This window comes from Histomonas meleagridis, assembly GCF_020186115.1.
Source record: "Histomonas meleagridis strain 2922-C6/04-10x chromosome Unknown contig_123, whole genome shotgun sequence".
NCBI classification, from domain to species: domain Eukaryota; phylum Parabasalia; order Tritrichomonadida; family Dientamoebidae; genus Histomonas; species Histomonas meleagridis.
The window spans coordinates 146,804-171,936 of NW_027150762.1; the positions used below are offsets into that span (position 1 = coordinate 146,804).

The 25,133-nt window shown below is 26.4% G+C and overlaps 2 protein-coding genes across 2 annotated transcripts; one reads left to right on the plus strand and one right to left on the minus strand.

Moving 5' to 3' along the window:
- Positions 1–19,023: 19,023 nt before the first annotated feature.
- On the minus strand, positions 19,024–19,386 carry GO595_001275 (RNA-binding protein; the record flags this gene model as incomplete). Its single annotated transcript, XM_067914055.1, has 1 exon — positions 19,024–19,386. The coding sequence occupies one exon, from the start codon at positions 19,384–19,386 to the stop codon at positions 19,024–19,026; it is 363 nt and encodes a 120-aa protein (XP_067778575.1).
- Positions 19,387–23,611: 4,225 nt separating this feature from the next.
- GO595_001276 (ras-like protein 3) lies at positions 23,612–25,086 on the plus strand (the record flags this gene model as incomplete). Its single annotated transcript, XM_067914056.1, has 2 exons — positions 23,612–24,022; positions 24,523–25,086. The coding sequence occupies 2 exons, from the start codon at positions 23,612–23,614 to the stop codon at positions 25,084–25,086; spliced, it is 975 nt and encodes a 324-aa protein (XP_067778576.1).
- Between the last annotated feature and the right edge of the window lie 47 nt (positions 25,087–25,133).

The window sequence follows — 25,133 nt, forward strand, 5'->3', positions numbered from 1 at the left end:
TCCTTAAATTCACTTTAAAATAAAAATTTATAAAAATTTATCCATAACATATTATTGTTTATTATATAATTTATATTCACTGTATTTCTCATGGAAAATCATCAATAAAATTATTTTATGAATCTCTTTAAAGAGGATCAATTATCGAAATATTCAAACGCGGCATATTCTCAAGTGATTCTTTTTCTTTTTTATTCTTTCTATAAAAATAAAAGAACAAAACGGTAATAATTATCACAATAAAAGATGGAATTAGCGAAAAGTATAAAACCGGTATCAAAATTAGAGGCATTGTGATATGTTTTGAAATTACATTTCTTTCTTAAATCATCATCAATCATAATATTGATTCCTTTCCAATAACTTGTAGAGTTACAATCTTTTTCATAATCTTTATAATCATCTTCGTATGGTAAACAAATACTTAAATTTTCTTTTGTTGTATCTAAAAATATATTTTCGTTAAATGTTTTTGGTGTGTTACTTGGTAACCAAATAATTTTCAAACTTATGCAATTCTCAAATATTTTTGTTGCATTTTCAGATACTTTTTCTAATGAACTCAAAGTTAAATTTTCTAATTTTATACATCCCGAAAAATGTCCATCTCCATCAAAGTTTTTTATATTCAATTCGATATTTTTTAATGATAAACAGTCCTTAAAACAATATGACGGAAGTGCATTAACTTTAGGACATTCAATTTTAATCAAACTTATGCAACCTAAAAACATATTTTCCACAACTCTTAGTGTTTCATTGAAATAAACTGATTTCAGTGATGTACAATTCTGAAATGTACTTCGACCAAAGAAATCAGTTATTGTATGAAATCCAATTGTTTCGAGTGATGAACAATATGCAAATTCATAACCTGAATCAGATTCATTCATATTTTCAAAATTCGGCATATTAATCTTTCGTAAACTTGTACAATTATAAAATAAAAAACTTTTCGTATTCTTTAATTTTCTTAGTGAAACTTCTTCAAGACTTTGCATATGTGCAAATAAAGATCGTGGTGAACTTTCAAGTGAATTCATATGAATTATTTTTAATGATTTGCAATGTTTAGCGATTGGTCCTTCGTTTACTTTGGTTGTTTTATTTAAATTTAATTCTTCGATTGAACTACAATTATAAAATGCTGTGTTTATAATGATTCGAATTTTTGGTAAATTTATATTTTTTATTTTATTACAAGAACTTATAAAATAATTACCAATAGTTTCAAGTTCTGGTAATGAAATATTTTCAATTAAATCACAACTATAAAATAATTCGGATTCAAAAGAATTTAATTTTGGTAATAAAACTTCAACTAAATTACTACAATTATAAAATCCATATTTACCAATATTTTCAAGATTTGGTAATGAAATACTTCGAATTCGTTGACAATCTTTCAAGAAATAATCACCAATTGATATAACATTTGGAAAATTAATATTTTCGACTTTGTTGCATGCTTTCGTAAATGCATTCGAACCGATATATTTCAAATTTAAAAATTCAAAATTATTTATATTAACATTAAACATAAAATAATCATTTACTTGAACTAAATTTGGTAAATTGATGATTTCTAATCTTGGACATTCTTCAAATGGAGAATTACCAATTGTAGTTAATGATGGAAACGTAACATTAATTAAATCAGCATTACTTGAAAATGTATAATCACCACAACTTTCAAGATTCGGAAAATATAATTCTTCATTCTTTTACGTAAAAAAGTGAATAAAATGTATAATTTCCACATGATTTAAGATTTGGTAATGAAATACGATCTATTGCTGTATAAGTAAATGCAAAATTTCCAACGTATTCACAATATTTAAATGTTAATTCACCACCGAAATAATAAAGATTCGAGAATGCATAATCATCAATTTCTCTGATTTTAAATTGTTCAAAAATGTTCTCAGTAAGAATACATTGTTCAAATGAATGTTTTCCAATAGAGACAACTTTTGGAATGTATGGATATATCGTATGTGTCAAATTAGCAAACATATAATCTGGAACACGTACTGCGTTAGGCATTGAAATGTTAGTAAGCCTGAAACATTCAACAAGAAAAGGCCCGCCTGCATCTATGATAGAAGGCAATTCGAGTTTTCTGAGACTATACGCATAATTGAATGCGTCAGAAATGTATTCAACTTTTGTGATGTTTACATCCATAAATTAAAGCAGCGCAAAAAAGCATAAGCACCAATGGTAGTAACATTTGGTAAATAAACAGCTTTCATATAACTACACGAAGAAAACATGTACGGAGAAATTTCATCGAGGAATGAAAAATTGATTGCTGTAATAAAACAATACTCAAAAGCATTGGATCCACAAAGTTTAAGTTGAGGAAAACTAACATTCTGCAGTGCTGTGCAATAAGAAAATGCATAATCCGAAATTTCTATAACATTTGGGAATGAAATTGATTCAAGACTTATACACATTTGAAAAGCTTTTTTATCAATATAAGTCAAAGTAGGAGCTTCGACTACAATCAAGTTACTACACTTTGAAAACATTTCTGACATAAATTGGGAAATGTTTGCAAAATAAATATATTTTAAATTTTCATTCTTTGCAAAGCACAAATAGGAATTAGCTCCTATTGTAATACCAAAATAAATTCTTTCTATCCGTATTAAATAATAAGCAATTAAATATAATTGATTAAAAGTATCTTTGACATCTCTAGAAATCGAAAGACTGCGGATCATTCCCCATTGGTCGCAGTCAATGTCATCGTAAACAATTTCACCACTAACGATTTCAATATCTGAAAAAATTGTCGAATTATCAATATTTAACGCTTCATGATACGCTTGATTTAAACTTTCAGATGTAACATGAATTTTTTTATCGATTATAATTTCGAAAGCTGCATAAGAAAGATATGGAAACAAAAAAATCATTATTTTTCTGTTCTATAAGATCAAACAATATTGAAACTTCTGAAATTTTGGTCGCATCGGTCAAATTGAGATAAATAAATTATTCAATTTTTTAACAACCAGTTTTGAAAGGAAAAAGGCTACAGTTGTACTGAATTAACCAGTCAATTCACATTTTTCAGTAGGTTACGGAAAAGTCACATAAAAACAATTTTTGAAATTGCATATTAAAGTTCATTGTGCAATAAAGCAAAATAAAAGAGGATAATATAATATAAGGACAACAACAATTTGTATAAATATGGTCAGTTTAAATTTTGGAAAAATTATGCAAGGAAAAAGAATAAAATTTCCACAAAGATTAAATGAATCATGTAACTTGATGTATGTCTTTTTATTAAAAAATATTTCATTAATCACGAATTTATTGAAAATATGATATAATGTTGGTTAACTGTTTTATACAATTAAATCGACTAACATCTGATCTACATTTTCATCTTTTATTATTTCATCATGTTGTATATTTACTTGCACATCGAGGTCCTTTTCGCCCTTATTAGCTCTCAAATCATTACTTAGCGACGCTCTCTTTATGCATCTAATTTCAACAAATTCGACATGTGCCCAGTACATTAAATCAAGGAATAAATCGCATGACAAAAGCATCGAAATTATGTAAAAAATAGTCATAAACTTTTTGTTCAATATTTTAAATATTATATCATTTCCATTCATTAAAATCATAGTTTCCTCATATTTTACATTAACATCGGTAACAATTTCAAACTTTTTAGAAGATCTTAATTGATGTGTATTTCTAAGCATTGTTTCAATTTCATTCGATGGTACATATTCCAAAGAAAAATATACAAAAAGAGGAACGTTGGAAGGCAATTTGATGTCTGGGCCTTCTTCTTGCCATGTGTTATACTCTAAATCGCAAAGTTTTTTTTTGGTATCACTCGAAGCATTTTCCAAATATACCGAAAAAGTTGGAGGAGAAATACGAACATCAGTTACAATGTCACGGAGCTTTTCATATGTGATAACTTTAGGATGAAACAAATTATTTGTGGGTGGAAATATTTTTGATTTATATGCTTGGCGAAATGGGAGTCGCATTAAAAGTCGAATAAAGAAAAATATTAAATAAGCAGGCAAAAGGCCATAAAACATTGGTGGAAAGTCTGGTAAAGGATAACAGATAATAGTTGAAAATAATATACCAAATAAAAAGGCATTAATAAAAGCAAGAATAAAAACCATGATAAGATTGGATAAGGTAATGTTTTTGAGGATCTGTTGCTTATGAAAATAAAAATAAATTAAACCAAGAAATATTTTTGATATGCTAAAAATAGCGATGCTAGCAAAAAAAAGTGAAATAAAGTTATAATAACACAATACTGAAAATTTGTATGGATAACAAGTTGAATAATTCGAAGAAATTGATCCATTTTCAAATTCCTCTTCGTCGTGAAGGCATACTCCATCACACATAACATCACCGCAAAGGAATTTTGAATTTATGATTGTTTCTCTTGAACCAAACATATCCTTTCATCAAATTTTCAATAAACTATTCAAAACATTCGGAATTCCATATTCCTAAAACAACTCATCAATTTCTCTTGATCATAAATTATTTTATTCTTTGTTAATTTTAAGCTAGTGTGAACTCAAAAATTCATTTTAAATTTAATTTTTTGCATGAGAAATTAATCTGAAAATATGTGATACTCCGAATAATTTCTTAAATATTATACAGTGTTAATAAAATATATTATTATCTTCGTATAGGTAAATATAAAATATGATATTAAAAAAGTGTTTTTTTTTGTAATCAAAAAGAAAAATGTGTTTTAAGTTTTTTAACGACCGTTTATTATCCCAGGCTGCGTTTACTGACCAAATCAGATGCAAACAGAAGACAATATAAAAAATTTGCAATCACTTCATGACATTATATTTGGACTCGATGAATCTAATATAAATTCTTCAGTCGAATCAACAATCAAATTATTTGATTTTGAATATCTTTATTCTTTTAATTTTAACATATGTCATTTAACACATGCAGCAGCTATTACTCGAAAGAAAGAGCCAGAAGTCTATTTCCATTATTTACAATTACTTGAACAAAAAGAGAAAGAGTTAAAGCTTATAAATTATGAATTAACAGAAATTTTTATACACATTATTTATTTATTAGAAACGCCAGAATCCAATTTTATATTAGAACGAATGGTTGAACAAAACATCATTCAACCAAAAGTTGTTCGTAAACAAAACACATTATATTTTGCGCATTATAAAAAACTAAATGAAATCAAAAAGTTATATCAAAAAGATCCTTATTGGGAAGAATTTTTTAAGAATATTCAATATTTATCTTCCAATAATTGGAAATTACATCGAACATTAACACATTTAGGTATTAATCCATCAGAAATCTTAAATATAATTCGTAATGATGATGAAAACAAGTTAAAACAAATTACAATGAATTCGAATTTTGATTTTAATCAAAAAATTGTCCCTTCATTATATGAACGATTTCAAGTTGTTAATAATAAATATGTTTCATTAATTGATTATGCAGCATTTTATGGATCAATAAAATGTTTTAAATATTTATTATCTCAAGGAGCAAATGTAAGAAACACTGCGAATTATGCAGTAGCAAATGGAAACATTGAAATTATTCGTTTATGTAAACAAAATCATTCGAATTTTAGTAATTCTTATAACGTTGCAATACAATTCCATCAAAACGCAATATTTAATTATTTATATGAAATGAAAATTTGTAATACAATAAACTTAGAAGAATTAGGTAAAGAATGTATATTAAGTAATAATTATCAAATTCTTTTATTCTTAGAAAAAGAAGGAATGAAAATTACTGATATACATATTAATTATGCGGCATTAACAGGAAATATATTTTTGATTTTATATTTCTTGAGAATTAAAAAAATTCTTCCAAAAGATATTTTCTTTTCTGTTGTAGTTTCGGGTAATATTGAACTTGCTCAATTCATATTAAATCAAATCGAATTAAATGTTAATGAGAAAAATATTTGTTTTATATATTTTCTATATGTTTTATTTATTTGAAGTTTTGATTTTTGATTTGGTATTTATTTAAATGATTTTGGACTGTTCTAACTAAAGCTACAAGAAAAGGGAATACTGAAATTGTTAAATTAATTCTTGAACAAAAAGATGTTGATGTTAATGTTACTTGTGTTTTAGAATAAGTTTTATGATTTATTAAATTGATTTTCTGTTTATAAAATTTATTTGGAATTTATTATTCCCTTTTTTTACAGCACTTGGATTAGCTGCTTTTTATGGTCAGCATGAAATTGTTAAAATTCTTTTAAATCAAAAAGGAATTAATGTTAATTATAAAGATCATATTTCTTTAAGTAATTTGATGTTTTATTTATCTGCTTGGAATTGATTATAAATATTTTTGTCACCTCTTTCTTGTGCTACTCTTCATGATCATACAAAATGTGTTAAATTACTTCTTGAACATAAAGATATTGATGTTAATTCTACAAATGATTTTTTAATTCATTTTGTATTTCTTTATATATTTTTAATGTTTTTTTCAAATAATTGGAATTTATTCGAATGTTTTGAGACTCCTTTAATGTATGCTTGTGTAAATGGTAATATTAAAATTGTTAAATTACTTCTTGAACAAAAAGATATTGATTTAAATGCAAAAAGTATTTATCAAGTTAATTTATTTTATTTTTGTCCGCACTTTTATACGCTGTTAGATTTAACTTTACTGGGATAATAGAATTACTTCTTAAACAAGATGAAATTAATATAAATGAACCAAATATTTAAATTTTGTTGTTAAGATTTACATTAATTATTTGAAATATCTTTTAAATATTTGGATTTTGTTTAAACGTTTTATGCCTCCACTTATGATTGCTTGTAGATATGGTAATGTTGAAGCAGCTAAATTACTTCTTGCACATCCAAAAGTTGATGTAAATTATAGAAATATTTTTATGAAAAATTTCATAATTATTTTAATGTTTTGATGTTTTATATATAAAATCGGAATTTTTTTCATAAATTTAATACAGCACTTATATTTGCATCTAATCTTGGATATACTAAAATTGTCCAATATCTTCTTGAGAATAAAAATATTAAAATAAATGACAAAAATGTTTATTTAATAATTTTAATATTTCAAATAATATTTTTGATGTTTTGTGAAAAAATTTGGAATTTTATGTAAATGTTTGAAACTGCTTTAAAAAGAGCTTGCTTAAATAAACAAGTAGAAGTTGCCAAATTACTTATGAAAATAGAAGGAATTGAAATATGTGATCAAGATATAAATTTTCTTTATTTAAGGTTTTATAAAAGTTTTTGAAGTTTTTTTATTATATTTTGGTTAAGATCTATTGAATAAATCAACAAAAATTTAAATAAGGTTAGAAATAAACAAAAATCATTAAAAATAATTAAATAAAAATCTCAAAAAATTTAATATAACTTTTTTTCATGTCAAAATATTGAGTTTTCATTAGTTCTTAAAGATATTTAAAACATTATGAAAATCATTAAACGATACAGAAAAAAGTATTATTGAAGCTATTCCTTAATATATTATTATGTTAATTTTAACATTTATACTATATTATAACACACCCATTTCAATAAAAATTATTTAAATTTTTTAATCATTGAGAATTTAGTTATATATTATTTTTATTAATTTCACTTAATTATAGTTTATTTGAAGTGATTTTATTTCTTTATGTTCAAGAAGAAAATCTTTTGTTAAGTTTGTTCATTTTCATATTTCATTATAAGAGATACATAAAATAATTTGTATAATTTATAAATATAATTTAAAAATTTCAAATGACTGAAAATAATTCTCAATAAAAAATATAAATTTTTTTAGAGTCAATATCAATTCCTTCTTGTTCAAGAAGCAATTTAACTTTTTCTATATAACTATTGTCGGATGCATACATAAGTGCTGTAAAAAACAATTTAAATAATTACCAAATATTATTTTAAAATGTTAAACTAAAAAAGTAAATATTAAATAAAACAAATAAATATTTTTAGCATTAATATCAATTCCCTTTTGTTCAAGAAGCAATTTAACTATTTCTATATAACTATTGTCGGATGCATACATAAGTGCTGTTTTATATAATTTAAATAAATTCCAAATATTATTTTGATATAAGAAATTATTAAATTAAATATCAAATAAAACATTTTAATATTTTTCGCATTTATATCAATTCCTTCTTTTCCAATAAGTAATTTAACTATTTCTATATAACCATATTCAGCTGCATATATAAGTGCTGTTTTAAATAATTAAAATAATTTTCAAAAAAAAAATTTAAACACTAATTTACTTCAAAAAATATTAAACGAAACAAACAAATATCTTTAGTATTAACATCAATTTCTTCTTGATCCAAAATATATTTAACAAGTTCTATATTTATTGAATTTGATGCAAATATCAAAATATTTTTTGGTATTGGATTTTCTTCAAGAAAATATTTCACAAGAAATAAATTTCCGATTCTTGCTGATTCGTTAATAATATTCTCGCTAATTTTCATTCCTTTTTCTTGTAAAAGTATAAATATTTCATAATTATGAAAAATGATACATTTCTTACCTAAATCTTCCAAATTGTCAATTTCTTTAATTTTATTCTCATAAAGATATTTAAAAATATTATTTCGATGAAATTGAATTGCTGTTTCATATGCATTTTGAAAAGATGAATGATTTTGTTCACACAAATGAATGATTTCTTCATTTCCACCAGCAACTGCATATTTACCAGTATTTTTTACATTAGAACCATTCATAAGTAAATATTTAAAACATTTAATCGATCCAAAATATGCTGCATAATCAATTAATGTAACTTTTTCTTGATTAATATATGAACATCTTTCATAAAGCGATGGTGAAATTTTTTGATTAAAATTAAAACTTTGTTGTGATGATATTTCTTGAAGTTTTTCTATTTCATCATTTTGAATTATTTTCGCAATTTCATTTGGATTAACTCCTTCTTCAATTAATTTCTTATGAAGTTCCCAATCATTCTTTGAAAGTTCTTTATAATTATTCACAAAATTATATACATAGATACGTCCAAAAGGATGATTGATTTTTTCATCAAAATATGGGTTTCTTCTCCGAGAAAAACTTAAAAACAATTTATTAATTTTGTTTTCCGATATATAATGAGCAAAATAAATAAATTTTCTTTTTTGAACAATTTTTGGTTCAAGTATGTTATTTTGAATCATCTTTTCTAGGATATATTTTGATTCTTCATTTCCTTGATTAAGAAGATAATTTGTAAATATATTAAATATTTTGGGATTACTTTTATTGTTTTCTTCGATTTCTTTTAAAAAATTCAAGTAAAGATCATATTCATTTTTTCGTAAAGAATAAAATAAGAGGACCATTTGACTTATAATAAAGTAAAAGGATTCTAAATGATCTTCTTCCATTTTATTTATTATTGCTTGAGCTGATTGTTTAATATTTTCTTTACTCAATTCAGAAATTATTTTACAATATGATATAAGTATCTTCCAATCATTCTGACAAACATTTACCTTTTCCATGTGAAGAGTTAAAGTGAATTTATACAAAAAGTGCTAATAAATAACTCACATGAATCAAAAGCCTTTGAGTTGATCCTGTTAATTCTATATTTTTGCAAATATATTAAGAACAAAGAGTAAAATTTTTCCTTGCAAAATATTTAACACATATAATGATCATACTTTTAATGCTGACTTAGTTGATAATTCTTCAACTGCTGCTTTAATCAATTTATTGAAAAATGGTCCATTAACAATTCAAATGTCTGATTATGGGAACATGGAAAAAATGGGACCTATTGGCACTAAACTCCCAACAAATGATGAACAATTTTCAACTGGTCCTGGTGATATAATTTTATATCTCGGAACAACATTTGTAATTTATTATGATCATAATTCTTGGAACTTTACAAGAATTGGAAAAATAAATAATGTAACAAAAAGCGATTTATTAAAGGTATTTGGAAAAGGAAACGTGGCAGTAACATTAAAATTACATTAAATCTTTAAACCTTTTTAAATTTATTTTTTTCTTAATTTCATCTATTTGTTTTATTACTTGATATAAACATTATTCTCAAGGAAATATATATATATATATATTCTTTTAAACACGTTTTTAAATAAGTATATTTCCGATGTTAGAGTTGCAAAAAATTGTGGTATAGGACTTTATTTTAGCTTTTATCTTTGTTGTCGCGCTGGCTCATAAAAAAATCAAGAAAAAATAAATTTAGAGAAGGCAAGCTCATATCAAGAGCTTCTTAAAACAGAAAATGTATTATATGATAATATCAAGACTGATTTATTAATCAATATGTCTTGAAGAAATAAGCATTGATTTTGTTAGATCCAATAGATCTGATTCTCTTATGACGTTTGCCAATGAAATCAAATTAAAAGCAAAATGTATACAAATCTGAGCAATCAACATTTGGACATTTGAACTTATGAAATTGAAAACAGAAATGTTTCGCTTGATTATGCTCATCATTACTTTCTTGAGATATGTCATGCTTCATTTTTACTGATGCATTGATTTGGTGGTGTACATTTTCTTAAATTCGATTTTGTGCCAATATGCAGAATATGCGGAGACCTTGTATTATTTTTGAACTCAGTATACCATCTTATTTCAACATTTTTTAAAGGCAACATGTAAGCAATTGGAAAACCATATAAATATATGAGAAATCAAATGGAAAATAAAGAATTTCTTTGGGATTAGAAGTTTCATCATCATTACTCAATTGAATCAAAAGAAAACACAGTATCACTGACTATAATTATTCTTTTACAACTTTCAAACAGGCTTAGAAGTATTGTCGGAAATTTATCATATATGAACCTGTGGATCATGTTTTCCATGAGGAAGCATCTCCAATAAATTATAATTTTACATATTGATAATCTTTATTTTCTTTACATGCATTTACACACAAATTCTACCCTCCTAGAAATAAAACATTTATTTTTGGATGAGAACACTTTTGAATACGTAATCCAATAAAGAGTTCTTATTCGTATTTGACAAATAATATTTATTAATCTGAGGATAACATTATAAATTCTAAAATATATTGAAGATATTAAATTTTTTAAACTAAAACAATGTTTATTTATCATATACGAAAATGCAAATTGCATTTCGTTATATTGGAAAATGATTCTTTGTTTTGACAAATAATTAAATTTAGATTTATTTATTAGTTTCAGATATTAAATGTGATTAAAATATTTATCATCTTCAAAATCTTTGGCAAATGGATCTTCTTCCGCATTGGCCGTAGAGAATCCGACTGAAAAATTGTCAACTTATGAAACATCTGTTTGTATTATATCATCTGTTTCTTTTTCGATTGATTTATTATTTTGATTTTTGTGATTTTTATGAATATATATAATTATAATAATTGTTATAATTATAATAATGAAAATAACAACACAAACAACAATAATAACAATAATATTCGTTTCATTATTTCGTTGATTATCTTTTTCTTTATATTGAAGAATAGTATAAAAATCGGAATAAAATTTAATATATGTCGAATAAATAATAATCGTATATTCATAATGAATTAAAAATGTATCAACATAAATATATGTCGAATCAATTTTTTTTAATGTTATTGAATTTATTATAAAACTTTTCGTTAATATCGTTTGCGTAATTGAATTCGTATATGAAACAATAAATGAATGCGATAATGATGTAAATAATGGAAATGAATTCGTTATTATATTTATCAATGTTATTGACTGACTAAATGTATTTGACTTTGTAAATGTATTCGATTTACTATATGTATTTGACTTTGTATATGTATTCGATTTACTAAATGTATTCGATTCACTAAATGTTAATGTTGATGGTTCCTTTGATAGAAAGATATGCGATGTATCGCTCAATGTTCCATAGTTATCGATTGATGCAACATGGATATAAAGATCTCCATCTTCGATATTTGATATAATTCCATTTGTTGTATTATTAGTGTTGATGTTATCTTTCGTAATATTCGTGTTTTCATTTTCATCAATAATATAATAATATTTTTTGACGTATGTTGTAAGATTAAATTGAATTGGTAATGATTCACACAATGTATTTCCATTTGTTGCTATACCAATAACTTTATAATTAATAATCTCTGTTACATAATTATTATCAGTATTGATTTCAATTGATCGTTCACCTTCGATTCTTGTTATATTTGGTGGATTTAGTTTCAATGGTTTAACTGAATTATCATATGAATATTGAAGTGGTGTTCGTTGATATAAATAATAAATAGTATTCACAAGAAGTTGTCGTTCATATAATGTTGCACTTGCTAATGTATGCCCTACTTGAATCATCGCTGTGTTTTTATATGTTGTCAAATAATAATGCGGATTTCCATATCTTACCTCTGAATATCCATCAAGTTCCCATGAATATGATTCGGCTTCTGTAAAATTTCCATTAGTTCCAGTAGCAAATTCGCCTAATTCAGCCCAAACATCTCCAAATGCTGCGTTTGAATATGTATGTGTTAAATTTATTGGTAAAACACCACTTGGAATGCAGTATGGATAATTAGTAACCAGACCACGCATCGTGACTTTGATTTCATTGGAATAATGAACCCAACATGAACTAAATGTGCCTGGAGAGCAATAACCAGAAACAGCACATGGCACTGTGCCAAGCTTAATTCCAAATTTGTCCGCAATTTGCCCATAGCCAAAAGTGTTCCCATAAAAATAACCAACAACATCATTACCAAATAAAACACCATAACCAAGATCAATATATTGCGAAACACGTTGAACTATTTCACTATACGGTTGGCAATAAGGTCCGCCATTACTACACATAAATCCAATAACAATAACATCATAATTTAACATACTTTCTAAACTCATTGATTCAAAATCACCATTTGAGATTGATGTAACATTTATAATTTCTTCTTGCGTATCGAAATTCATTCCTAAACTTTCAAAACTATAATTTACACCATTATCTATATAATAACCTCCTTCAACCCAAACTTTAAGAATAGCAGAAAGTGGAAGCGTAATATTTACTGTTGGGTGTGTATTATATACAAAATTGACTTTGGTACCTGTGTTTGGATATACATTCAGCACTTTGATACTTTTTGTTGTGTTGAAATCAAACGTACTGAGTGGTTTCCAATTTGAGCCGTTTCTTCGCGAAGAAACTGAATATATCAAATCTTGACTTGAATGAAATCCTGTCCAATTCAATAAAACATGATTATTTTCATATTTAACAGTGAGGTTGATTTCGTTTGCATTAATTACAACTATAAAAAAATTCAAAATTATTATTAAAAACAAATGGCTTTTCTTAATTACATGACTTCCTTTTGCTATTTTAATTATTTTTTGAAGAAACATGAAATGCTCCCTCAATGGACAAACCGATTTATGGTTATCAATTATTATCTCAATCCTATTGAATTTAAGAGCTGATGAAATATGATCGATTTTGGGAAACCCTCAAAACATTTTGCAAAACTTCAGGTTCAAAAAGTTGAACCAATTTTAATCTGTTACATAAAGACGAATTAATGGAAAAAGTATCAATGAGGAAAAAGTGCAAAAAATTTAAAGAAATTCATTTTTTATAATATAAAAAAAGATCTTCTTTTAGCGAATGTTTTCATGGCTAATATTGATAAAAATAACAAAACAAAATTATCCTTTCAAAGACCTTAAATCCTATCTAAGATTATCAAAGGTACATTTCGATGGTTCAAGTACAGATTTTAAGTACTACAAACGTACTCACATTCAAAAACATTTTAGAAAAGTTTATTTCTACACCTTTTGTAAAACAATCAAATTTACGACTTCAAGCTCGAAATGAAACAGTTTTAATCACAGAGCCCAACTTGTAAAGTGACGATAGATCTTCTGACTGTGAATTTTAAAAGAAAGAGGAAATTCTGAATTTTACACATTTTTTTTCGATGAAATGTGATTACGTTTTTATAATATAGAGTATTAATGGAATACTTATTCCACAAGGAATTTTATTTTAATCAACAATTGATTCGAATTACTTATCAAGATTCAATTTAGAGTATCCTTTAAAATTTTTGTTGCTTATTTTCCAAACTTTTAAAGGAATTATTAAACCTATGGATTGAATGAGTCGTTAGTTTAAGCTATGTACCTAAATTTAGAAGCAATAGCAAAATTGTTTATTGGCGGTTTTGTTCAAAAAGTGCCTTTTTTACTTTCTCTCAAAAATATTGGCAAGCTCAATTGAAACACCTTTTCCTTTGATGTCAAATACTATTTCAGACCCAGGAAAAGATGAAAAAATTTTTAGATGGTTAAAAGAAGATCCGTCATCTAAGAAATTTAATTGGGAGCAACCTATAATCAAAGGAATTTCAAAAACAAATAATCCATTAATGACAGAAACAGTAAAATCTTTTAGCGAAAAAGAAGAATATAAAAATAACCCAATTGTCAAGTTGTTTTCAAGAAAATGTTTATCAATACAGTTTAATTCAAATTCTTTTAAACCACCAACATTACTTGGCTCAAATCCGATAATTTTCAAATCTAGTTATGGTTCATCAAAGCCAGAAAATAATCGTGAAGATTTTCATAGTTATCCAGCCACGAGTCTTTTTGCAGGTGAACAAGATGTTTTTAAATCATATAATTACCAAAAGCCAAGTAATCTTGAATTAAAAGAAGTACAATTTTTTATTGCCAATCTAGTTAAATTCGAGACTTCATTTGATTTTGTTGAACCGATCTTATGTTCAGGTTTTTTATTTTCTGAAAAGCAACTTCTCTCAGAAAATTGGAACTTTGCACCAGAACAATCCTTAAAATTCTTTGAAAACCAAGAAAAACCTTTATCTTTAAATCATAAAGTATTATTCAGCTATCGTACAGTGAAAAAAATGACATATCTTGTGATTTTTTTGAAACGAGTTTTTCAGGGGAAAACCGAAAAAAACTGCAACCGTTACTATCGGAAGAATTCATCATCAAATTTAGCAAAAGCTAATGAATCATTTAAGCATTCATGGCCAGATTTATCAAATACATATAATGTTTTTGCATGGACTTTTGCTCCAATTTCAGAATTAATGTCATCACCAGATGGATATACATTTCCACGACCAACGGAATTTTCTGAAATATCATCAATAGAAGATTTTGACTCATTATTAAATTCATCTAAATCACCAAAAGGTAAAACATTTCCAATTGACATCACAATAAAAGTTAGTGTTAAAAGTATTATCGATATTTCAACATATATAAATGATGGCTATAAAGTATTACAATCATTAATAACACCACCAATAGAACCATTATTACGTTTTCAACATAATTTAATTTTCGTTATTACAGGCGCACATTTTGTTTTACCACCAGAAATACAAGTAAAGAACGTTTACATACAGATTTCATATCACAAGTCGGCCAATGGGGAAAAATTACCCTTAATCTATCGTCCATATTTCAATGACTATTCAATCGTGGGGTACACCAAATTACTTAAACATATTAAAAATCCAATTTTTGGTGAAACATTTTATATTAAATTACCATCAACAATTGAAAAAGGAGATCATATAGCACTTGAATATTATACTATTAATCAAGGTAAAGATACAAAAACTAATGTATTAATTGCAACATCGATAATTCCATTTTATGATAAAGAAGGTAACTTCTTAAAGAACGGGAAATTTGCAAGTAACATAACATATGATAATCAAGAACAACCTAATGAACGAATTAATTTCGATAACAAAATCATTGGAAATTTCCAATTCATTAGTTCAATTATATTTAATGACAATTTGTTAACAGATTTTTATAGCAAAGTTAATAATGATAATGAATATGATTTAGAATTACTTGATTTAATTGATCCAAATATCATAATACAAAACCTATTACAAATCATTGACTTACTAATTAGAAAAATGAATTCAACAAGCAATAAAATCAAAGAAATAATTCAAACATTAGAGAAAATTACATCAAAAATTATTAATATATTTCCAAACTTCGAACAGTTTCTCTTGGGTTATGCATTAGATTTCGCTAAGTTTTCACCTAAGAAGAATGTGCATAAAAAAATATTGAAATATTGGAAAGAAGAAATCGATGAATTAAATAACGATAACATAACTGGAACAGAAAGATATGACTTATACTTATCAGATTTCTTGTTTTTGTTGATTATTAAGTCATTATTAATTTCAAAAGATAAAAATATTGAAAATGACTTCGTTGATTTCATTAATAGCTGGTGTAAAGCCGTGATTCCTTTAACTCAAAGTGGTTTAATTCAAGCTAAGAAAGCTAACAAGTCGTTTACTGTCTTCTTGAACTTGCTTTCTGACATCGGCTTCTATACTTTGACAATTTATGGAATTTCAATATATTTGAAATCTTTCGGTGATTCACCAAACGATCACAAAATCACGATCGATTTTCTTGAAAATGTTTTACAACCGAAACTTTTTGTAAGCTTTTTATTCCACTCGAAGCTTATGGTTGAAATCATAACGGACTTGATTAAACGTGCGAAGAATTCAAAGGATTCAATACCATTTCAACGGATCTTTGACGTTTTGCTCAGAATCTGTTCATTTTTTGAATCCGACGGTTTATTGTCACAAAAAGTTTCATCGTGTTTAGTTGATTCGTTAACATCATTAATCCCATTAAATGAAATGCCATTTATAGATAACAATGAGATACATTCGTCATTAATCTTTTTTGATTATATCATTTCACATATTGATTCTAAGTCATTTATGAAGTGGTGGCAAAAATCGAATCATAATGAGTTTTATGATTCATTACATTTCTTATTAGATAAAACACGAATCTCATTATTGACACAAGAAGATCATCAAACAGATAAACTAAAGAACATTGAAGATTTATATTCATCATTTAAACGAAACACAAACGAATTAACGAATCGATCATATATAGCGAAACATCGAAACGAGAGTTTATTCCAAGTTGATACTAATAATTTAAAGTCGCAAAACATTAAGAAAGAAAATATTGTCTTCGCTACACATTTTAGTTTCATTAACATTTTACACATTTTAATTTTAATTGACCAAAAATCGAATCATAACTTAAACAAGTTTTATAACCCAATTTATAAAGAATTATCAAATTTCTCACAAATTACAAAGGTTTTGTTCCATTTATTAGTTGTTAATACTCCAATTGATTTCATTTCTCCTTTAATTGACTTGATGAATGAAATCGCTTCTGCTAAAATCGATTTAATGTTCGTTCAGTGTTGTCCAATTTTACCAAAATTCATTTTAACGGTTTTGAAATTGTGTAAAATTGAACCAAAATGTAACAGCTTTTTCAACACTTTATTCGAGGCCGATATGAAGAAATTCAAAAACAATAACCGTTCAAACGCGGTTTTTGCGAGGGCTTTTTCGTACTTGAAACCGAACGAATTCAATATTTTGAATTACGTAAAAAGTAAACCACTCAAAACAAAAGTCAAAAAACTTAAAAATATTTTGGAACAACTTCAAAATAATCAATTAAAAAGTACTGATCCTGAATATTATTCAGAATTATTATATAACAAAAGCTTAGTTTTGGAAGATTCACCTGATGCTCGAGTAATGTGTTTGGATGAACTTGCAAAATATCATCAAGAAAACGAATATTTCGAAGAAGAAATTCAAACGCTTTTACTTCAAGCATCAATCATATGCGAATACTTAACAAAATTTGGTAAATTAAAAGGTGAAATATATGAAACCCAAAATAACGCTGCGTTATTATTCGTTGACATATGTTCTTCTGCAAAAACTGCGATGTGTCCAACAATTGTTGAGAAAGATTTACCGCATATTAATTCTTATTGTGATTCACCAATGTTTTCAAATGTTTCATTTGTCTGTTTGCTAGAAAAGATAATCACTAGATGTAATGAAACGCAATTATTTGAAACAGGCATAGCTATCATTGATCATTTATGGCTTTTGCTCGAAAACTACAGAGCATTTGGCATATTGAAAGCCACTTTTATGAAAAGCTCTGAAATATTGAATTCGCTCTCAAAAATTACCGATGAAAAAGAACGTTTATTTGGGCATTATTTCAAAGTATCGTTTTTCGGTAAAATTTTTGGCGGAAACTCAACATATGTTTATAGAGAGAAAAAATTAACTCACTTATATGAATTCTCATCAAGGATATTTACAAAATATAAAAATAAATTCGGCGAAGATGTTATCGAATTAATTAAAGAAAGTAAAGAAGTTGACCAATCGAAACTAGACCCAGAAAAAGGGTACATACAAGTAACTTTCGTTGAACCATTCTTGCGTAAAAATGAACAGAAATCAAGATTAACACAATTTGAACAATCTCATAATTTGACAAAATTTTCTTTCGACGCACCATTTGTAAAAGGAGGAGACAAGTCCCAAGGGAGTGTTGAAGAACAGTGGTTACGTAAGACAATAATTGAAGTTGATTATGCGATGCCATTTGTATTGAAATCACAAAAAGTTGATCCCAAGAAGATAAAGATCATTGACTTCGAACCTATGAGAGTAGCTTACCGACAGCTCAGAGAAAGAGTCACACAAATGAGTAATGCAATCGAAAGATCAGACGTAAGACAAATCCAACAGCTGCTTCACGGGTCACTTTTGGTGCAAGTGAACGAGGGACCGTTAAAGATAGCGGAGGTTTTCATCGGTGACAAAAAGAAGAACGATCAAAAATACACCAAAAAGTTGAAAAGTGCTTTCGCGAACTTTTTAGAACAAAATGAAAAAGGATTGAAAATTCATGCACAATGGGTAAATGATAGCCATGTAGAATTCATCCCATTGCAACATGAACTGGAATCTGGTTTCGCTTCTTTTGAAGAAAATATTCGAAAATATTTGAAATAAAACAATTTATAATAATGCATCTGATTTTTGGCGAGAAGCAAATTTGAAGTCTTGGTCAAGAAGGTTTTTGACATGCTCATCAAGTTGTTCAGCATTATCATGATAATGACGTGGTTCACGATCTCTTTTTTCGGCCCAAACAACTTTGATATTTCTGCCTTCGAAAGAGCGCCCGTCCATTTCTTGAATAGCGTATTGAGCTGATTTATTATCTTCATATGTTACAAAAGCATATCCTTTTGATTCATTATTATCATTAACTAGCAAATGACATTCAGTAATGACTCCATACCTTGAAAAGACTTTGTAGATATCATCAACTGGAGTACGGAAGTTTAATGAAAGTATTACAATTTTGTTTTCGTCCATTTTGGCAGGCATAATAAAATTGAAAGGAAATATCGTGTCATTTTTTATTGAGGTAACAAAAAAATTTACAAAAATTTATACCATGATATTCTAAGTGGTGATCAAAGTTTATGATGTGGTATCATTTGATAAAAAATATATTAAACATGGAATGATTTAGTAATTTCAATGAATATAGTTTTTCTCATCCCCACACATTAATGGGTTAACATTTTGTTTTTGTGATTTGTGACTTATTGTTTGTGTTCTATTCTTAAAATGAAGTCATAGATAAGCTGATGACACATGAAATGGCATTCTTTCACTTTAGTACAAATTTCATAACCTAAATTCGATCAAATGAATGTTGTTTTTGTTTTTCACATGTGAATGTTTATAATCATTTCTTTCGATTTTATATAAAATTTGATTTGAGTTTTTACCCTCAAACAAGAGCTCGAAAAGAGTGGTTCCGACTAATTATTCTCACAAAAAAATGGAAGTAAAGTTAAGAATTTTACTTAACGTTCATTCTTGTTATTATTGACTCTGGAGAGTGATCAGGAAAATATTTCATTAATTTATTGAGATCACCACCAAAGTCGCTGTTTAAATCTTTGAGTTTTTGGTCCAAGTACAATATTTTCCTCCATTTCTTGTCTTCCTTGATCATTTGTAGCGGTTTTCAACCGTCATTTTTATTTGAAAAAAATTGGATTTTCAACTTTTTGAATTAGGTTTTGCTTCCTTCGGAAAGGGATAAGAGAAGATTCAGAAGATTTTCATAAAAAGATTTGAGCAAGATGGATGCGTTTTGGTTGAATAATGAAATATTTTTTAATGAAAAACTTCAAGTATATGAGATAAATGATGAGCTGCCTTTGGGTGGCAGAAAGATAATAAAGTTTTAATGAATAACGAAAATTTAAGTATTCCAAATAAAATTAAATATGTGAATGGATTTCATCATGAAGTTCATTCTATGTTTTTATTTATGATAATTTTATATAAAAATTCATATCACATGTCCATTAAAATTTTTTCAAGTGTTATTTAATAGCATTGGAATGAGCACATCAAAGATAAATTCCTTTCCAGACTTAATCGCACTTACAGAAATAATTTATAACATTAATATAAACAATCTTGATACATCTGTTTCTTCATTACGCAAATTTTATGATAATTCACGAACGTATTCATTCAACTTGATCATCTGCCGTTTCATTTACACTTTGTTTGTAACAAGACTGAAAAATATAAATATAATTATTGAGTTTTTGAATTTAATTGAACGAGATGAAAATAAAAATCAAGTTAAAATAATTGACATCTTTTCTCAATTCCTTCTGAAAAATAACTCACAAGAATCTAATTATCTTATCGGAAATTTGATAGAAAAAGGTTTAATTAACTCATCGATTACTATAAATATGAAAAATTTATATTTTTCACATTTTAAAGCACATTTCGTTTTAAACTATCGTTATCAATTTTCTGAATATTTCTCCAAAAACCTTGAAAAACTTAAAGCGAATAATTGGGAACTTCATCAGAAATATGTTAAAGAAGGAATAAACAGAATGAAATTGCGAAAATAATTCGGAATGATGAAATAGAAAAACTTCAAGAAATATCATCAGAAGCAAACTTCGATTTTAATCAAACAATTCCAAAATCACTTTATGAAAGATATTCATTTGTTAATCATAAAGATGTTACATTAATTGATTATGCAGCATTTTTTTCTTCAATTAAATGTTTTAAATATTTACTTATGAATGGAGCAAAATTAGATAATACAGGTAAATATGCAGTTGCAGGTGGAAATGAAGAAATAATTCATTTATGTGAACAAAATCATTCAACATTTAAAGATGCATATGAAGCAGCAATTCAATTTCATCGAAATGATATCTTTAAATATTTTTATGATAATAAGTTAAAAGAAATTAAGAATTTAGAAGAATTAGGAGTAAAATGTGTTTTACATGATAATTATGAACTTTTATCATTTTTACTTAAAGAAGGAATGAAAATAAATGAAAATATTCTCATTGCTTCAATCATAACAGGGAATTTATATATTACTCAATATTTTCTCGAAAGTAATCATATTCCTATTGATTTTTTTTTTTTTTTTGGTTTTTCTGGAAATGTGGAACTTTATAACTATTTAATTAACAATAGATACATTGATTTTAGCAAGATTGTTTGCTTATTTCATTAGATTTTTATTAAAATATTCCATCGTTTCATAAAAATTTTTAAATTTTTTTTTTAAATATGTTTAGCACTAACAAATGCTTCAAAAAAATGGTTATACAGAAATCGTTAAATTGCTTCTTCAACAAGAAGGAATTGATATTAATGCTAAAAGTATTTATTTGTTTTATTTAAAATTTATTTTAATAATTTTATATTTCAAAATAATATTTGGAAATTATTTAAATTATTTAGAACAGCACTTATGAATGCATCTTATAATGGTTATACAGAAATAGTTAAATTACTTCTTGAACAAGAAGGAATTGATATTAATGATAAAGATATTTTTTTGTTTTATTTAAAATATTTTGAAAAAATATGAAATTTCATATAAATATTTGGAATTACTTACAAACATATAAAACAGCGCTTATGATAGCATCAGAAAAGAAAAATGCAGAAATTATTCGATTATTTGCAGCCAAAATTCAACATCATAAATGTGTCGACACAATAAAATTAAAAGATTCTCAAGGATAAAAGAGGAAATATTTAAATATTGAAATAAACATTTCCTAAATTCACTTTGTTTTCATATATTATTATTAATGCATTAAATTTGATTAATATTATTATTATATGAATCAAAATTTGATAAATAGAATATTTTATATCATAGTTCATTGCATGCTTTTCATATAATTTGATGATAATTTTTGTGAAAAAAATGATGAAAAATTCATAACAACAAAAAATTAATTAATATTCATAGTATTATTTACTCTTAAAGTTGAATGGATATCTATTGAGTACACCTTATTATTTTTAGTCCCATAATACAAAATATTTGTATGGAATCGTACCAGCTACCCTTTTGGCCATTGATAATTTTTTTCTTCTTTCCGATCAGATTTTGAGTAAAATTTTATCGGAAACCACCTAAAAAGTGATATTTTTAACGTGCTTATGATCATTGATCCATTTTTTTTTACTCGACTTTTTGTAAATTTTACATAACGATAGAAACGATATTGTATAGTTTATGCTTTCAAATTTTTTTCTTTAAGTGACTCTTTACGCCATATGAAATTAAATTAATAAAATTGAATAAAATAAGTGCCGTTTTGTATTATATAAAATTAAATTAATAAAATTGAATGTGATGATCGTCGTTCCGCATCGACTAAAATTGAATTTTTTCATTTAATTAAAAAAATCACCTTGTATTATTTACAATAGAATCATGGACGGTCCAACAGCAAATCCATATGTGTGAATTGGCCCTCATGTTTTAAATACCATTATATAACACATGAATTTGCTCCATCCACTGATAGAGTTAAATTAATGAAAAATCTCCATATTTATATTCAAAAACTGAAGTAAAATTAGCCTTAATATATGTTTTTACTTATATCTGATCAATATGAATTTGAATAAATAAACATTCATAGATACCGGCTCATTAAACAGCGGTCTATAACCAATAATCGTCATCATTAATGATTTTCATTGATTTTTTGGTCAACTTGATTTTGTTCTATGATATAAAGATAAATTGCTTTCTCTAACTAATTCTTAACATTTCTATTTTCACTTTGTTTTTTAATTGATCATATTTTGATTAAATATATTTTATTAATTGCTTATATCTCATTTGTTTGTTTAACACACCTCCTTCACTCATTTACTGTGCTTCAATCCTCATTTTAAAATTACCATCTAATTTGTTCATATATTTCATTAAATTTTATTATTTTTGCTTTTCATTCACCCATTGTCTGAACCTCGCTTATTATTTTTTTGACTTTGTTATGCTGATCATTTTGTTCTTACACTCCGAATTCGACACATTATAATTGTTGTATGCGGCATTCAAAAAGTTTAATTGAACGATTATTTTCCCTCAAAAAGTCATACCGATATGGGCTTTCCACTTTCCACTTTTTGAATATAATTGAATTAGAGATAGGTAAACCAATCAAATTTCGACTTTTTGAATACTTCGGCATTTTTTTCAGGTGTATTTTTTTAAGGCATGGAACACTCAATCAAGATCTTACTGGTTGGAGATAAAGATAGTGGGAAAACTAGCATCACCATTTCATACGTTTCCGGACATGATGTGTTTTCTCCAACAATAGAGGATGAATTTATGAAAACTGTTGAATTTGAAGGAAATCAAGTTTCGTTAACTATTAGAGATATGGCTGGACTTGAAGATTTCAGTTCAATGGCTAAGCGCGCAATAAGTCAAAATGATGCATTCATTTTTGTATACTCAACTCAAAAAATATCATCGTTCAATGCTATGAAAGATTATTATTATGAAGTTAAAAACATAAAATCTACTAAATTTCCATTTGTTATAGCAGCTAACACAACAGGTGATCCTGAAGCACAATTAGACGATGGTAAATTTTTTGCAGAAAAAATTGGCTGCCAGCTAGTCGAAGTGAACCTGCACGAATGGGAAGGGGCAGCCGAAGTTTTTGAAGAACTTTTGAAAGCCTGTAAAGATTTTTCATTTGAAAAAGGGAAAAAAGGAAAATCTTCAAAAGGAAAAAAGAAAGGTGATTGCTTCATTCAGTGATTAAGCAAACCAAGCACACTTTATTGCAAAAATCAAAAATTAAATCATTTTTCCAATTTTCATTTTTTTTTATATTCATTATAAAAACTCATTAGATTTTTATTAGTTAAGGATGTGTTAAATTTATCTGTATTATGATTAATCAAGATTAAAAGAACAAGATATGAATTAATTCATATTTTTGATCAAAAATATCGACCATTAATTGTCTTGATTAAAAAATGTTACTATCATATAAACCAAAAATTGGTAGTTTAACAAATTGAAGTTTTTTTTATTTCCAGATTTATGAATTTTTCTTTTTTGCATTGTAACGACCGTTTATATATCCAATGTCTGTGCTATCTTTAACACAGAGCGTTCGTTCTGGAATGCAATCCGTTGAACAGATTGCAGAAACTGTACCAGTCCATCAGTTAGTAAAGTTTGCTGTTTTTTATGTGATTGGTAAATATTCTGAAAATGATATTAAAGCAAAAGCAAGAGAAGCTCAAGTATCATTTCCAACATTCATGGAAGCAATGGAATGTCTTGCGTGGACACTTTGTGAAGCTGTTCGTAATCGTTGTACAGTAGATAAGTTCCGTGAATTTATAGCAGAAATGGAGTTTCTTAATACTCCAGAAGTGTTACAAGTTTATGGGGATTCTATTGAAACAATAAGACAATGCTTAATTCAAGTTTCACCAAATTCAGAGCATTTTATTAGCCTCGATTGGCGAGTTCAAGTTGAGTTTGCAAGAAGATCTTTGCGACAGTTCAAGCGCCCACATGTTGTTATGAATCTTAAAACAACAAGTGGAAGTACAAATCTCGAGGCCACTCCATCGATGCTTTGTCAGTTGCATGATGAGCTCGATGAAGCCCTTCAAAGCTGCCGGACAGCTCAGTTCCGTCGTGTTCAAAGGTTTGTCAAGTAAACCATTTATAATATTTGAATAAACTTCGATTTTTTGCATGGATAATT